The 14,769-nt window shown below is 33.7% G+C and overlaps 2 protein-coding genes and 1 long non-coding RNA gene across 8 annotated transcripts; all 3 read right to left on the reverse strand.

The window, feature by feature from the left end:
* Nucleotides 1–23: 23 nt before the first annotated feature.
* LOC116121351 (serine/threonine-protein kinase STY13-like) lies at nt 24–6,062 on the reverse strand. 2 transcript variants are annotated; one of them, XM_031407317.1, is made up of 6 exons: nt 5,680–6,062; nt 1,204–1,325; nt 932–1,098; nt 611–785; nt 381–518; nt 24–301 (listed from the first exon to the last, which is right to left on the reverse strand). In XM_031407317.1, the coding sequence occupies exons 1-6, from the start codon at nt 5,939–5,941 to the stop codon at nt 134–136; spliced, it is 1,032 nt and encodes a 343-aa protein (XP_031263177.1). In that variant the 5' UTR covers nt 5,942–6,062; the 3' UTR covers nt 24–133. The 2 variants fall into 2 exon arrangements, with proteins under 2 accessions (XP_031263177.1, XP_031263178.1); XM_031407318.1 differs by lacking the exon at nt 5,680–6,062 and adding an exon at nt 1,569–1,789.
* LOC116121352 lies at nt 2,990–5,507 on the reverse strand. The gene is made up of 5 exons (XR_004126717.1): nt 5,369–5,507; nt 5,134–5,214; nt 4,013–4,104; nt 3,865–3,880; nt 2,990–3,406 (listed from the first exon to the last, which is right to left on the reverse strand). It is a non-coding gene; the product is annotated as an uncharacterized LOC116121352 (long non-coding RNA).
* Nucleotides 6,063–7,091: 1,029 nt separating the features above from the next.
* Nucleotides 7,092–14,296, reverse strand: LOC116121340 (deoxynucleoside triphosphate triphosphohydrolase SAMHD1 homolog). Of its 5 annotated transcripts, none has more exons than XM_031407299.1 (19): nt 14,161–14,285; nt 13,934–14,075; nt 13,335–13,372; nt 13,216–13,238; nt 12,565–12,671; nt 12,430–12,481; nt 12,257–12,341; nt 11,456–11,546; nt 11,001–11,033; nt 10,817–10,884; nt 10,277–10,339; nt 10,029–10,084; nt 9,875–9,948; nt 9,667–9,759; nt 9,488–9,589; nt 9,253–9,333; nt 8,115–8,206; nt 7,967–7,982; nt 7,092–7,508 (listed from the first exon to the last, which is right to left on the reverse strand). In XM_031407299.1, exons 2-19 carry the CDS (start codon nt 14,048–14,050, stop codon nt 7,356–7,358), a joined length of 1,344 nt encoding a protein of 447 aa, XP_031263159.1. In that variant the 5' UTR covers nt 14,051–14,075; nt 14,161–14,285; the 3' UTR covers nt 7,092–7,355. The 5 variants fall into 5 exon arrangements, 4 of the variants coding, with proteins under 4 accessions (XP_031263159.1, XP_031263160.1, XP_031263161.1 ...); XR_004126716.1 differs by having other exon boundaries at nt 7,396–7,508; nt 7,967–8,027; nt 14,161–14,284; XM_031407300.1 differs by lacking the exon at nt 9,253–9,333 and having other exon boundaries at nt 14,161–14,296.
* Between the last annotated feature and the right edge of the window lie 473 nt (nt 14,297–14,769).

Below are 14,769 nucleotides of genomic sequence, written 5' to 3' on the forward strand. Positions count from 1 at the left end.
ATAGTATTTATATAAAGCGCAACTAATTAGTGGAAGAGGAAATGAACTACAGCATGAAACAAAAAGAATCGCTGCATTCCTCCCACAGTCACTTATTTACACTATCATAATACAATCTTGGTTGGTTTCACTGCTACCGAAAGCAGAAGCAGCCATACTCATGATTGTGGACGTCAATGGTTTCTAGCATGGAAACCACTTCTTCCATCTCTGGTCTCTTTTTGGGGTCTGCGTCCCAGCATCGCCTCATTACTTGTGCTAGAAATTCCGGGCAACTGTTGGGTATTTGTGGCCTCAAATTCTGCAATCCACGAATTCAGATTTTGTTAACCCTTTTTCTCTTTGTAAAGACTTGTCAGAATAAATAATTAATTATATACCTGATCGACAATAGCTGCTGCTAAAGTGAATTGGAAGTTGATATTATGATAAGGCCTGTTACAACAACAAATCTCCCACAAGCAAATTCCAAAACTGTACACATCGCATTTCCTGTTGTATGGTTCACTTTTTAGAACCTGCATTGACACATAAAATTTGATGTTAATTATTAAGGTTCAGAGAAAAAAGATATTGAGGTAAAAATTCTTATCCTTGTTGATATAAATACCTCTGGAGCCATATACCCGATGGTTCCTGTACTGCCTGTCATGTCTTTAGGATTTAGAGCTTGAAAACGAGAAACTCCAAAGTCCGTTATCTTAAGTGCATGATTCTTGTCAAGAAGCAAATTTTCTGCCTTTATATCTCTGTGGACAATCTTTTTGGAGTGAAGGTAACTCAAGCTGTTAAAAAGACATAAGAGAGTAGAAGTAAATATACTCAGCTGTTTTAGCTCCAACATAAGGCATTTTTGAGATGAAAAAGCTCATATTGTATTGAAAAAGGAAAATCAAATTAAATCACATAGATGAAGGAAATAGAGACTGACCCTCTTGCAAGATCTAGAGCCAATTTTATGACAATCCTGAAAGGCAACTTCTTTTTTCGGTTCTTTATCAAGTAAGACCTCAAAGTACCTCCAGGAAGATACTCAGCAACACAAGACAAACAACTTGGTTTTCCAGAGGTCAGTAAGCCCATCGTAGCACCTATGAACTGACCAGGACAGAAAAATCAATACAAATGTTTAAAACTCGTTCGAATCAATAAAATTCTCAACACAAAATCCTTCCAAGTTGGGAGGAAACAAAGTTATAATACCTTTGTAATATTTGGATGATTTAGATTATGCCAAAGAGAAACCTCCTGTTTAAAAGCTATCCTCAGTGCAGCTATTTTGTCTCTTGTCCTTGGAACCTCTTCTCCCCAGTCAATAATTTTAACTGAGAATAGCGGGGGGAAAAGGAATCTCAGTCACGAAAAATATGTTTATATCATTTTTATGTCCTTCCCTAATACAAATAATATAGTTTGAATATGTAATATGCATATCAAACTTATATATCAGCCTGCTTTACTCCAAGTAATTTTCGTGGTTTCATGCAAGAATGCCTTCCAAAATATTCTTAAACGGATTCTTTCTGTCTTTTCTAAATTTATATATTACGTTCTAAATGATTACGTACCTGCAACTTCTTGGCCATTGTAGAGCCCTCTGTGGACAGAACCATAGGCACCTCGACCAATCACTTCTTCTATGATAAGTTTACGGGGATCGATTTCCCACTCTTCTTTGGCACTCTCCTTCCCTCCGAATTCTTCCAAAATATCAATATTTTTCTGTGCTTTCCATGGTGCTCGGTTAAAAAGTCTTGAAAGCTGTTCATCCATCTTCTTCAGATCAATATTCTCCGTGCTCGCTGACCTCTCTTTACTTCTTTCATTCATCTCTTTCAACAAGCTCTTTGTTCTTGGCAGGGGTCGTTTTTGTTTTTGTTTTCGTTTGTGTGATAGGTTTAGATGCTTGTGCAATAAGGTATCTGTTTCCGCGTTAAACTGAAATTTGATTTCTGCTAAAAGTTTTGACTCTTAGACTTGAGCCAATCGTTGATTATATTTATATTAATCCTATTCAGTAGATATTGCAGTAACTTCAGAAAAAAATCAAAAGGATATTGTATAAAGTAATACTGATAAAATTCTTACTAGGATTCTAGATAAATTATATTTACTTTCTTAATTGACTTGTGAAAAGCGTTTTAACTGTTATATAAATTAGGTCAAAGGTTGGATTGACTTGACTAGTCAATATTTGAATTCCCTTACGTACTATATATATATATATATATATATATATATGTTCATCAAAAAAACACTTGTAAGAAATTAAAAACATTTAAAAGATCATTTACAATTTATTTCAGAGAAATAGTATGTTATGTAAATAGAAAATATATATATTTTCCAGGTAACACTTTTATTATTATTATTATTATTATTTTGTAGAGAAAACTTTCATTGAAATATAATGTAAAAGTACGCTTCAAAGATTCATGAAATTGTAACCCCAAAATAGAATAAAGTTAGATAAAACGTAACGTAAATTATTTCCATAAAGCATTGAAGCCAGGTTGTCGGTCAATCACTAATCCAACTATGAATTTTGCACCGAAAAGTATAAACTGAATAATATTCTGATAAAAATAAACTTAGGAATTTGATCGATGTACGTATCAGGTCTTTTGCTTTGGGTCAACAATTTATTTCGAAAGAACACAAAATAATTTCTCTGACCATGCGTCTTATGATTTATGATAATATTTTGGTAAAATATTGAATTACATGCAGGTTCTAGTATGTCACAAACAATAGCTGCTCTTTGTTTTTTTTGGCAGAGTTGCCTTTTGTATGTTAAGGCCAAGAAAAAAATGTTTTAATAAAAGCCATACTCACAATTGACATAACCAGACAACAACTACAGGTTTAGAGAAGAATTAAAAATAAGCCAGGCATCAAAGTTTTGGATGCAGAATGATGATATACGGATTACTCCACACGCCCATAGCAGTCATATGCATGTTAACATATATGGATTTATACAATTCTGTAGTTTTCTTTTTTTCTTTGACAGTCAATGGTTCTATATGAATATGTATAGTGTTTGTACGTATTTATATATTGGGCAAGGTAAGACGAAGAATTGCAGCAATTATAGTCGGCGTTTCTTCTTCTCAGGAGTAGCATACACCTGTGCTGTCTTACCAAACATTTTTACCTGGAAATTCTCGAAGGCCTCAGAAATTGCTCCCACCTGTATGGATGAAAAAAATTTGTTCATTCACGGGAATATTTAATAACGCCAAGTAAATTGTTAACATAACAATATTAATTTAGATAATAATTTTTCACAAACCAGTTCGGGCTTTTTAGAGTACACCCTCACAATAGTATCTTGGCAGCATGCAGGCAGCAAATGACTGATGTGATCATCCCGAATGGGAAACTTCTCATCGCAATCATAATCCTGATAAAACAAAAGCTAATTAAATCTCAAAACTGCAACTAATATTTCTCCTCTATTTTATTTCAGATTCAAGGGGGATTTAATGACACAAATTTAACCTGTTAAATTAGTTTCTAATAGCGCTAGCTCACATACATTTGTCAAACTCTGTTATTAAGGTTGTCTTACAGAATTCACCCCTTCTATCCGGCAAAAAAAATAAAAAAAAACAGCTAGGAGCTAGCGACTACAATTTGGAAAAAAGGCTCCAGTTACTTGTCTGATTCATTGAAGAATATTATTTGCAGCAGTCATTGCACTGTGATCAGGTTCAAGTAACGAATTTTTTAAAGTAAAAATAAACAGAACTCCTGGAAGTCCTTACAGTTAAAGTTCGCTGACTTTATTATAAAATTCACTAAACAGTTAAGCTGTCCTATGCAAGCAGAATATAATGCAGAGAGGAAGTGAATTTGTACCTTGAAAAAATTAATGCTGCATGGGAATATACATGCACAAAGGAGAGATCACAATCAAAATCTATTAGCAGAGCAGCATATCAATCAAAAGGTTCAGGAAAAAGACTAGGCCTCCATCAGGATTACTGTTTGTGTCTTTCTCATGTACCTTTCAAGGGGGTTGTTCTTTCCGCGAGTCAAATCAATCCTAACATTGCTCACAGCAACATCTTCTTCTTTTAGTGAAACACCACCAGCTTTCTGATTGACAAATTACTCTTTGAGATACCACGAGTCCATGGTGCGATAAATATATAAATATAAAAAAATTTTGCACCAATCTATTTGGCATCTGACTCGAACGTGACCACGTAGGACACAATACAGGTATTCAGTGAATGAACAGCCATCCAACAATTATAGATGCCCGTTCATATCTTATAGACGACCGTTCATCATAAATGGACGAGAGTCTAAAAAATATCAATGGACTCCCGTCTATAATGTCCCGTCCATACATTATAGACGGGAGTCTCTTTATTATGGACAACCATTCATCATAAATGGACGACCGTCCATCTCAAATAATTTTTTTTTATTTAATTTATAATTTCTTTTTCATTTATAAAAAAATTATCGCTTGTCTAAGTCAAAATTTTTAGATGAAATATTCATTTTTAAAACACAAAACTTTTAGATGAAATAAAGGGAAAAAAAAAAGATTTTTAAAGTAAAAAGCATGGACGTTAGTCCATCTAATGAGATGGTCATCCATTGTAAAAATGAGATAGACTAGCGATTATACTCAAATAATTTTTTTTTTTAAATTTACAATTTTTTTTTTTCATTTATAAAAGAAATGCAAAGCAAGAGAGATAGATAAAAAGTATTCATAATGTAGAATTTTTTAAAGAAATTTTTTTATTGAACTAGAATTTGGGTATAGACGTCCATCTTACACGAACGACTATTCATTGTATATGGACGCCCATCCATTATTAGTTTTTAAACTTTTTTGGACGGACGACCATCTTATATGAATATCCGTCCGTATTATATGAATAAATCCATTGATATTGTCATGGATGATCGTTCATTCATGATGAACGGTCGTCCATAACGTATGGACAACCATCCGTGTAAGATGGACGGCCGTCCATTCACGGAATCAGTATTTTTTGTCCAACATGACCGCGTCTTAGTGGATGCCACGTCGTTCGGTAAAGAAATTCAGTGTCTATAGCATTAGTCTATAAATATACACTATAAATATACAGAGTATGTCTAGACCTGAGAACAAACAATATCTTGTGGAGTGATGTCTTTGAAATGCTCTAGCTTGGCCTTTGGAACTGAAAATTCATTGCAGAACTGAAAAAACATAATAACTTGCTATGATTATACCGCACTTATAAGTTACAGCATGCTGAAAAGCTTCAAAGAAATAAATTAATTTCATTATTGACACAGATGAAAGAGTAAACAAAGCTAATCATTCACTGTCCCGACAATAATCCTAAGATACCTGGTATATTTCCCTTCTCCGAATACGAAGGATTAAATCTCTTGCTTTCTTGAGCTCTTGCCGGGGATCAGTCAAAATGGTTTTCACTATGGAGTCATCTAACTGTACTTTTGAGAAGAATAGTTTAGTGCCACAAACATACAATCGCTATATAGTTTGAATATGTAATATGCATATCAAACTTATATATCAGCCTGCTTTACTCCAAGTAATTTTCGTGGTCTCATGCAAGAATGCCTTCCAAAATATTCTTAAACGGATTCTTTCTGTCTTTTCTAAATTTATATATTACGTTCTAAATGATTACGTACCTGCAACTTCTTGGCCATTGTAGAGCCCTCTATGGACAGAACCATAGGCACCTCGACCAATCACTTCTTCTATGATAAGTTTACGGGGATCGATTTCCCACTCTTCTTTGGCACTCTCCTTCCCTCCGAATTCTTCCAAAATATCAATATTTTTCTGTGCTTTCCATGGTGCTCGGTTAAAAAGTCTTGAAAGCTGTTCATCCATCTTCTTCAGATCAATATTCTCCATGCTCGCTGACCTCTCTTTACTTCTTTCATTCATCTCTTTCAGCAAGCTCTTTGTTCTTGGCAGCGGTCGTTTTTGTTTTTGTTTTCGTTTGTCTGATAGGTTTAGATGCTTGGGCAATAAGGTATCTGTTTCCGCGTTAAACTGAAATTTGATTTCTGCTAAAAGTTTTGACTCTTAGACTTGAGCCAATCGTTGATTATATTTATATTAATCCTATTCAGTAGATATTGCAGTAACTTCAGAAAAAAATCAAAAGGATATTGTATAAAGTAATACTGATAAAATTCTTACTACGATTCTAGATAAATTATATTTAATTGACTTGTGAAAAGCGTTTTAACTGTTATATAAATTAGGTCAAAGGTTGGATTGAGTTGACTAGTCAATATTTGAATTCCCTTACGTACTATATATATATATATATATATATATATATGTTCATCAAAAAAACACTTGTAAGAAATTAAAAACATTTAAAAGATCATTTACAATTTATTTCAGAGAAATAGTATGTTATGTAAATAGAAAATATATATATTTTCCAGGTAACACTTTTATTATTATTATTATTATTATTTTGTAGAGAAAACTTTCATTGAAATATAATGTAAAAGTACGCTTCAAAGTTCATGAAATTGTAACCCCAAAATAGAATAAAGTTAGATAAAACGTAACGTAAATTATTTCCATAAAGCATTGAAGCCAGGTTGTCGGTCAATCACTAATCCAACTATGAATTTTGCACCGAAAAGTATAAACTGAATAATATTCTGATAAAAATAAACTTAGGAATTTGATCGATGTACGTATCAGGTCTTTTGCTTTGGGTCAACAATTTATTTCGAAAGAACACAAAATAATTTGTCTGACCATGCGTTTTATGATTTATGATAATATTTTGGTAAAATATTGAATTACATGCAGGTTCTAGTATGTCACAAACAATAGCTGCTCTTTGTTTTTTTTGGCAGAGTTGCCTTTTGTATGTTAAGGCCAAGAAAAAAATGTTTTAATAAAAGCCATACTCACAATTGACATAACCAGACAACAACTACAGGTTTAGAGAAGAATTAAAAATAAGCCAGGCATCAAAGTTTTGGATGCAGAATGATGATATACGGATTACTCCACACGCCCATAGCAGTCATATGCATGTTAACATATATGGATTTATACAATTCTGTAGTTTTCTTTTTTTCTTTGACAGTCAATGGTTCTATATGAATATGTATAGTGTTTGTACGTATTTATATATTGGGCAAGGTAAGACGAAGAATTGCAGCAATTATAGTCGGCGTTTCTTCTTCTCAGGAGTAGCATACACCTGTGCTGTCTTACCAAACATTTTTACCTGGAAATTCTCGAAGGCCTCAGAAATTGCTCCCACCTGTATGGATGAAAAAAATTTGTTCATTCACGGGAATATTTAATAACGCCAAGTAAATTGTTAACATAACAATATTAATTTAGATAATAATTTTTCACAAACCAGTTCGGGCTTTTTAGAGTACACCCTCACAATAGTATCTTGGCAGCATGCAGGCAGCAAATGACTGATGTGATCATCCCGAATGGGAAACTTCTCATCGCAATCATAATCCTGATAAAACAAAAGCTAATTAAATCTCAAAACTGCAACTAATATTTCTCCTCTATTTTATTTCAGATTCAAGGGGGATTTAATGACACAAATTTAACCTGTTAAATTAGTTTCTAATAGCGCTAGCTCACATACATTTGTCAAACTCTGTTATTAAGGTTGTCTTACAGAATTCACCCCTTCTATCCGGCAAAAAAAATAAAAAAAAACAGCTAGGAGCTAGCGACTACAATTTGGAAAAAAGGCTCCAGTTACTTGTCTGATTCATTGAAGAATATTATTTGCAGCAGTCATTGCACTGTGATCAGGTTCAAGTAACGAATTTTTTAAAGTAAAAATAAACAGAACTCCTGGAAGTCCTTACAGTTAAAGTTCGCTGACTTTATTATAAAATTCACTAAACAGTTAAGCTGTCCTATGCAAGCAGAATATAATGCAGAGAGGAACTGAATTTGTACCTTGAAAAAATTAATGCTGCATGGGAATATACATGCACAAAGGAGAGATCACAATCAAAATCTATTAGCAGAGCAGCATATCAATCAAAAGGTTCAGGAAAAAGACTAGGCCTCCATCAAGATTACTGTTTGTGTCTTTCTCATGTACCTTTCAAGGGGGTTGTTCTTTCCGCGAGTCAAATCAATCCTAACATTGCTCACAGCAACATCTTCTTCTTTTAGTGAAACACCACCAGCTTTCTGATTGACAAATTACTCTTTGAGATACCACGAGTCCATCATGGTGCGATAAATATATAAATATAAAAAATGCTATGGACATCCAATGCAGATACCGAAATTTTGCACCAATCTATTTGGCATCTGACTCGAATGTGGCTACGTAGGACACAAAATAGATATTCAATGAATGAACGACCGCTCAACAATTATAGATACCCGTTCATATCTTATGGATGACCGTTCATCATAAATGAACGAGAGTCCAAAAAATATTAATGGACTCCAGTCCATACATTATGGACGGGAGCCCCTTTATTATGGACGACCGTCCATCTCAAATAATTTTTTTTTTTAAATTTATAATTTCTTTTTCATTTATAAAAAAATTATCGCTTGTCTAAGTCAAAATTTTTAGATGAAATATTCATTTTTAAAGCACAAAACTTTTAGATGAAATAACGGGAAAAAAAAAAAAAGATTTTTAAAGTAAAAAGCATGGACGTCAATCCATCTAATGAGGATGGCCATCCATTGTAAAAATGAGATAGACTGGCGTCCATACTCAAATAATTTTTTTTTTTTTAAATTTACAATTTTTTTTTCATTTATAAAAGAAATGCAAAGCAAGAGAGATAGATAAAAAGTATTCACAATATAGAATTTTTTAAAGAAATTTTTTTATTAAACTAGAATTTGGGTATGGACAATCGTCCATCTTACACGGACGGCTATCCATTGTATATGGATGCCCATCCATTATTAGTTTTTAAACTTTTTTGGACGGACGTCCATCTTATATGAATACCCGTCCATATTATATGGATAAATCCATTGATATTGTCATGAATGATCGTTCATTCGTGGTGAACGATCGTCCATAACGTATGGACAACCATCCGTACAAGATGGACGGCCGTCCATTCATGGAATCAGTATTTTTTGTCCAACATGGCCGCGTCTTAGTGGATGCAATGTTGTTCGGTAAAAAAATTCAGTGCACAAATTCAGTGTCTATAGCATTAGTCTATAAATATACACTATAAATATACAGAGTATGTCTAGACCTGAGAACAAACAATATCTTGTGGAGTGATGTCTTTGAAATGCTCTAGCTTGGCCTTTGGAACTGAAAATTCATTGCAGAACTGAAAAAACATAATAACTTGCTATGATTATACCGCACTTATAAGTTACAGCATGCTGAAAAGCTTCAAAGAAATAAATTAATTTCATTATTGACACAGATGAAAGAGTAAACAAAGCTAATCATTCACTGTCCCGACAATAATGCTAAGATACCTGGTATATTTCCCTTCTCCGAATACGAAGGATTAAATCTCTTGCTTTCTTGAGCTCTTGCCGGGGATCAGTCAAAATGGTTTTCACTATGGAGTCATCTAACTGTACTTTTGAGAAGAATAGTTTAGTGCCACAAACATACAATCAGTATCAAGAAATCATAAATTATCATGCTAAACCTTCCAAAATTCAGATGGCTGTTGAATTGAGGACGAAATGTCAAGATATTGATTTGCTTCTGAAAGAGCATCAACAAGCATAAGTTCTACTGCCTGAAAACAGAAATACGGTCCAACATATTACCATTCAAATGCATATTAATAAAGGATTGACATTCATGTCATCACTACAAGTGATAGACAAGACAAATCAATTGAAAATAGGTACCTTTACTTTTGCATGTGTATAGACTGTCCGATGTAAATCAGCACGTGTGGCAAATAACTTGTGAACAGTAAGATCTGACCAGAATATCAAATTTTAAGTAACATAAGACACTACCTCTCTTAAAATAGATAAAAAAAATTTCAATTATACTAACAATCCTTGGCTCGGTAACATATCTCATCACCCATAACTCGCATTGTTTCCATTAACCTGCCAATTGAGAAAAAGAAAAACAGAAAAAAAAAAAAAAAAAGATTTTATATAGTGTAGATAATAAATCAAAAAGCTCGCTTTCAACCTCTGGACATTCACACACATCGCAATAATTTGAACTTAAACAGAAGGATGAGCATTATCATGTATCTGCCATAAGGCTAAACCTCCAAAGAAATTGACACATACCTTTCAAACTGAAAATTGCAGCCAAGACCACAAGCCCGGGAATCACGAACAATGTAATCAAACCTACAGACAAATAAAGTGCAATGACTCTCTGTAGTCAAAACAAGGTTTTAAAACCCGACCCAGGGACAACTCGGCCAAGCCACTGGGTCACGGGTTTGAAGGGTTGAACGGTCCGACCGACAGGTCGGACCATGACGTCAACAAAAAACAAAAAAAAAATTAAAAAAAAATACAGATTTTAATTTTTAACAATGATAATAAAAAATTTTCAATTATTTTTTTATATTTCACTGTAGCAGACCTAGTTTATACCGATTCGACCAGTGGTTTGTCGCAAAAAAACCGGTCCAACCGCAGGTGGAAGTGGGTCAAATGCTAATTCCGGTTTTTTATATGAACCGACCCGGTCTAACCATTGGTTCCCGATCAAACCGGTTCAACCGGCCGGGTTGAGCCGGGTTTTAAAACCATGGTCAAAACCATATGGATCAATTTAAAAATTACTCGGAAAGAGATGAGAAAAATTAGTTGACTCACTTGTCTACATCTATTCCATTTCGACCATTTGCAACAATGTCATATAAAAACTGCTTTTCCTTTGTACTCTACATACATCAAAGAATATGAATTTAGAACTACTAACATAATGTTAGGTTCAGAGTTTTCTAATTTATAGTGAGAAAAAGCCAAGTTAAAAAGGTTGGACCATTAGATGACTTACTCTATCTGAAGCATGGCTAGCAATGATCATTTCCTGTCAAGAAATCAAAAATATATCAGGGCCCATATTTCTACATGTAAATTTTTACTCATGTATACTTAGAATGATCGGATAAAGAAACTTTAAGAAGTCAAGAGTGAATATGGTAACCAAAAGATGCAAACAAGACAGGATACCAACATTTTGACAAACATACAAAAACATAAATTGGCCGTGTCTCAGGGGATGATGGGATAGGATGCAATAAAGAGAAGAAATTCATTCAAATAAGACTGGTTGCCAAGTAGGTGGTCTTGGAGCAACATGCTCCTACCATCAATAGCTGAACACATTGCATAAAATTCTGCAAGTTTCATCTTCTGTATCATGATGGAACTCCAATAGAGGGGTGCTTATGAACATGAGGTTATCACGAGGAAAGTGAAAGAAGAAAATAGAAGGTTAAGTAATGTAACCTTTACTCTGTTGAGGCTTTCAGAATCAATCTCAATATTGTGCTCATCAACAATGTAATCTATCATCTTTGTAGACATGTCCTCGTGAGACCTGAAAATATTTAATTAGATTAATTACCCAAAAACAATGTATTAAATCTCTGACTACAAGAGACCTATATCAATTTTCACAAGGTCACCTCAAAATTGAAAAGAATATTATGTTTCATCAGCCTAACTAATACCACTGGAAGGTAGGGAAGAGTTGCACTTTATTATGTAACACCTAACGGGAAATCAAATTATATTATTTCTTCTCTACCATAGAAATGTCTTCAAAAACATTGTTAAAATATAACTAATGTAAATTATATTGAATACATATTGTTAAAGTAGAGAGCACTTTGTGATATAAAAATTTGATAAACATGTATCTATATGAAATATAGAGTTCTAAGATGGCATTCTAATGAATATTCAAAAAGCAGTCATCTATACTTACATACTGAGCGAATTTAAAATCTTAGCATGCACAGGAGGAGCATTTTGTTAACTCCACTTTTCCTTGTTAATGAACAGAAATATTACATATGATCACTGAGTCACCTAATATATACTTCAATAAATAAGCAGTAATTCAAAATTGAAATCATACTTATTAAAAAAGGCTATAATTCCAACATCTTTATTTGACAGTTGTCACCATTGTTACTCTATCCACTGACTCCATTAATAGCATTGGAAAAGGTAAAACGAATTATGCTATGGTTGTCTATTCTGGGAGAGGACAAAACATGCAATCTACTGAAGAAAGTAAATCACCAGTTGGATCCATTAAGAACCCGGGGAAGAAACTCGCGCTCAAACATGTGACTAAATGGCCCATGGCCAATATCATGTAGTAGTCCTGCATAGAAAGTAAACAAAAGAATAAGACAGATTCAAACTAACGACTAAAAGACAAAGAAAATCTGCTGACGAACACAATTCATTACCAGCAAGTTTCACAGTCTGTATATCAGCACGATCAATATCAAGCTCAGAGCCCTACAAGGATGGCATGCATGTAAAGAAAGATTTCCATGTGATTGCCAGAATGAGGATAACCAGACAGAAAGAGAAGTTCTTACTTGGAAAGCTTTAATTGTCCGAATAGCAGCGCCAGCCAGCCAATAAACCCCTAGTGAATGTTCGAACCGAGAATGTACAGCTCCTGGGTAAACCAAGTATGCTAGACCTGCACAAGAGAAACTTTAAGTTTCGCAACAATTTTGAGCCCACAGGGAGAACTGCACTTGGAAGCACCATGTCCATATAAAGAAAATATAAAGTATTATATATGGAGCACTCTTCAATTGACTAGTCATATTATTACACATTTATTCAGCATGCTGAACTCAATTACTTCTATCTCGGCTGTCAAAAAACCACCATACTAACAAAGTCAAAATCTTCATATCACAGAAATTAGTTATGGTAACCGTTAACAGAAGCATATAACATAAATGTATATCCCACCATATTGGAATTCACCAATGATGCAAAATAAACCAAAGTTCTCTATTGTGCCATAAATAATGCAGGGACAAAAGCAAATTTAGCAGTCATAAATTTGATAAACCTTTAATTCTATAGAAATTTCTATAAAGTATCACCAGATCATGAGATAAAATTTTCTACAATTTCAATAAACTATTACGAGGACTTCAATACTCACCAGGTTGAACCATATTTAACGACAAATTTCTTAGTAGTTAAGTCAAGAAAAGGTCACTACTCACCAAGTTGTTTTAGATCGCGAAGTCTGTAACATATAATAAAAGATTATCAGAAGACAGTCTTAATACACAATTGAAAGGAAGACAAATAGAAATCCTTTCAAATCATTCGAGTATCTTGCCTCTGAAATTGTTCAGTATCAATAAACTTCAAAGACAGCTGCATTTAGAGAAAAGTACTAATTAAGTTTAAAAAATAGCAACATAATTGTACAACAATGAAATGCGTGCAAGGCACTGTAAGTGACATGATACATCATACACAGTTAATGACCACTCAGCATTTTCCAGGACCGCACGGCAACGACAATGACGAAAAACTATAATTATATTGTGAACTGTACATCATTCTGACGTACATGTTTTTTTCCTTTCTCTCCTTTTAAAGTTTTTCTTCATGCTTATCAACTTCTAAGGTCATATCTCCATTTTAAAATTAATATAAATAAATTATGGATCCAGAAAAAGAAAATAAAAATTCAAACTCAAACTCAAATTCAAATTCACTTCTACTTGATTCAAATTCATAATGAAATACCGGGTGAATAATTCTTCAAAGTTCAAAAACTAATTAAAACAAAATTTGCAATTCAATTAAACGTTTCAATCAGGTAGCCACATCAAATTACAAAAACAAACATAAAAAGAAATAAAATATTATAGAATCAAATCAACAAACAATTCAAAAAAACAGCAAAAGTAATGTAGAAGAAGCTATTACCTTATCCAGATAGATGTTGCCGTGGACATTATCGTGAACATGTTTTGAGAATCGTCGGTCATACAAAGGCTCCAAAGTTTGTAGGTGAGAGAGCTGGTCGTCCGAATAAGTTCCCATTGTTAACTTGGTGAAACTCTGAACACTAAGAGAACAACAAAAATAGAGAGAATGAACTTCCAAGGAAAAAAAGGAAAAAAAGAAAAGTAGATTTAAAAATTGGTACTCACAAGGTATGGCCTAGGGTTTTGAAAATTTGAACTGAAAAAAGGGTGTGGTTAACGTGTAATATGTAGAAAATGAGAGAGGGAAAGAAGCGGTTATATATACAGTGATTTTGGAGGAGTAGTGGTGAAGTGATGCCGCCAAAAAAGTGACTGGCTAACCACGCGCGAGTTTATGGACGTGGAATGCACTGCGGCGCAATCAGGAGTCGTGCGTTTCGCGGTGATAATGAGTAATGTTACAGTTACCGGTAGATGTATCGAATTTGTATATCGAATAATATGATATAATCTTAATCGTTGATTTATTATCAATTAATATTAATTAATGGTCAAGATTTTTTTACGTCGTTCGATGTATAAATTCAATGTAAACTTTTCAGTAACTCTATTATTTTTCGGTGGTAAATTCTTATAAATTTGGAGGGAAGAAAGGACATGAAACGGAAGAAAGATGAATGGTTTAAAATGAAACGTACAGGCAACAGCGAAAGAGATAGTTGAAAGGTTATGAAACTCCCAAAAATGGGAATAAGTTGACCTGCTTTTTTGGCTATCTGGATTACTTGAAGGTTGGTAGTCCGCGTGGTGCACACATTGTCGGTGATGGATCAA

Source organism: Pistacia vera, unplaced genomic scaffold, assembly GCF_008641045.1.
Source record: "Pistacia vera cultivar Batoury unplaced genomic scaffold, PisVer_v2 Contig973, whole genome shotgun sequence".
Lineage (NCBI taxonomy): Eukaryota > Viridiplantae > Streptophyta > Magnoliopsida > Sapindales > Anacardiaceae > Pistacia > Pistacia vera.

Excerpts from the sequence above, each read along its gene's own strand:
- LOC116121351 (XM_031407317.1), bottom strand. The coding sequence starts at position 5,941 with ATGAATGAAAGAAGTAAAGAGAGGTCAGCGAGCATGGAGAATATTGAT. Across the intron at positions 1,326-5,679 it reads CAATGGCCAAGAAGTTGCAG|TTAAAATTATTGACTGGGGA; the intron begins GTACGTAATCAT and ends CGCTATTCTCAG. Across the intron at positions 786-931 it reads GCTCTAGATCTTGCAAGAGG|CTTGAGTTACCTTCACTCCA; the intron begins GTCAGTCTCTAT and ends TCTTTTTAACAG.
- LOC116121340 (XM_031407299.1), bottom strand. The coding sequence starts at position 14,050 with ATGGGAACTTATTCGGACGACCAGCTCTCTCACCTACAAACTTTGGAG. Across the intron at positions 13,239-13,334 it reads GATACTGAACAATTTCAGAG|ACTTCGCGATCTAAAACAAC; the intron begins GCAAGATACTCG and ends TATATGTTACAG. Across the intron at positions 10,885-11,000 it reads CTAGCCATGCTTCAGATAGA|AGTACAAAGGAAAAGCAGTT; the intron begins GTAAGTCATCTA and ends TGATGTATGTAG.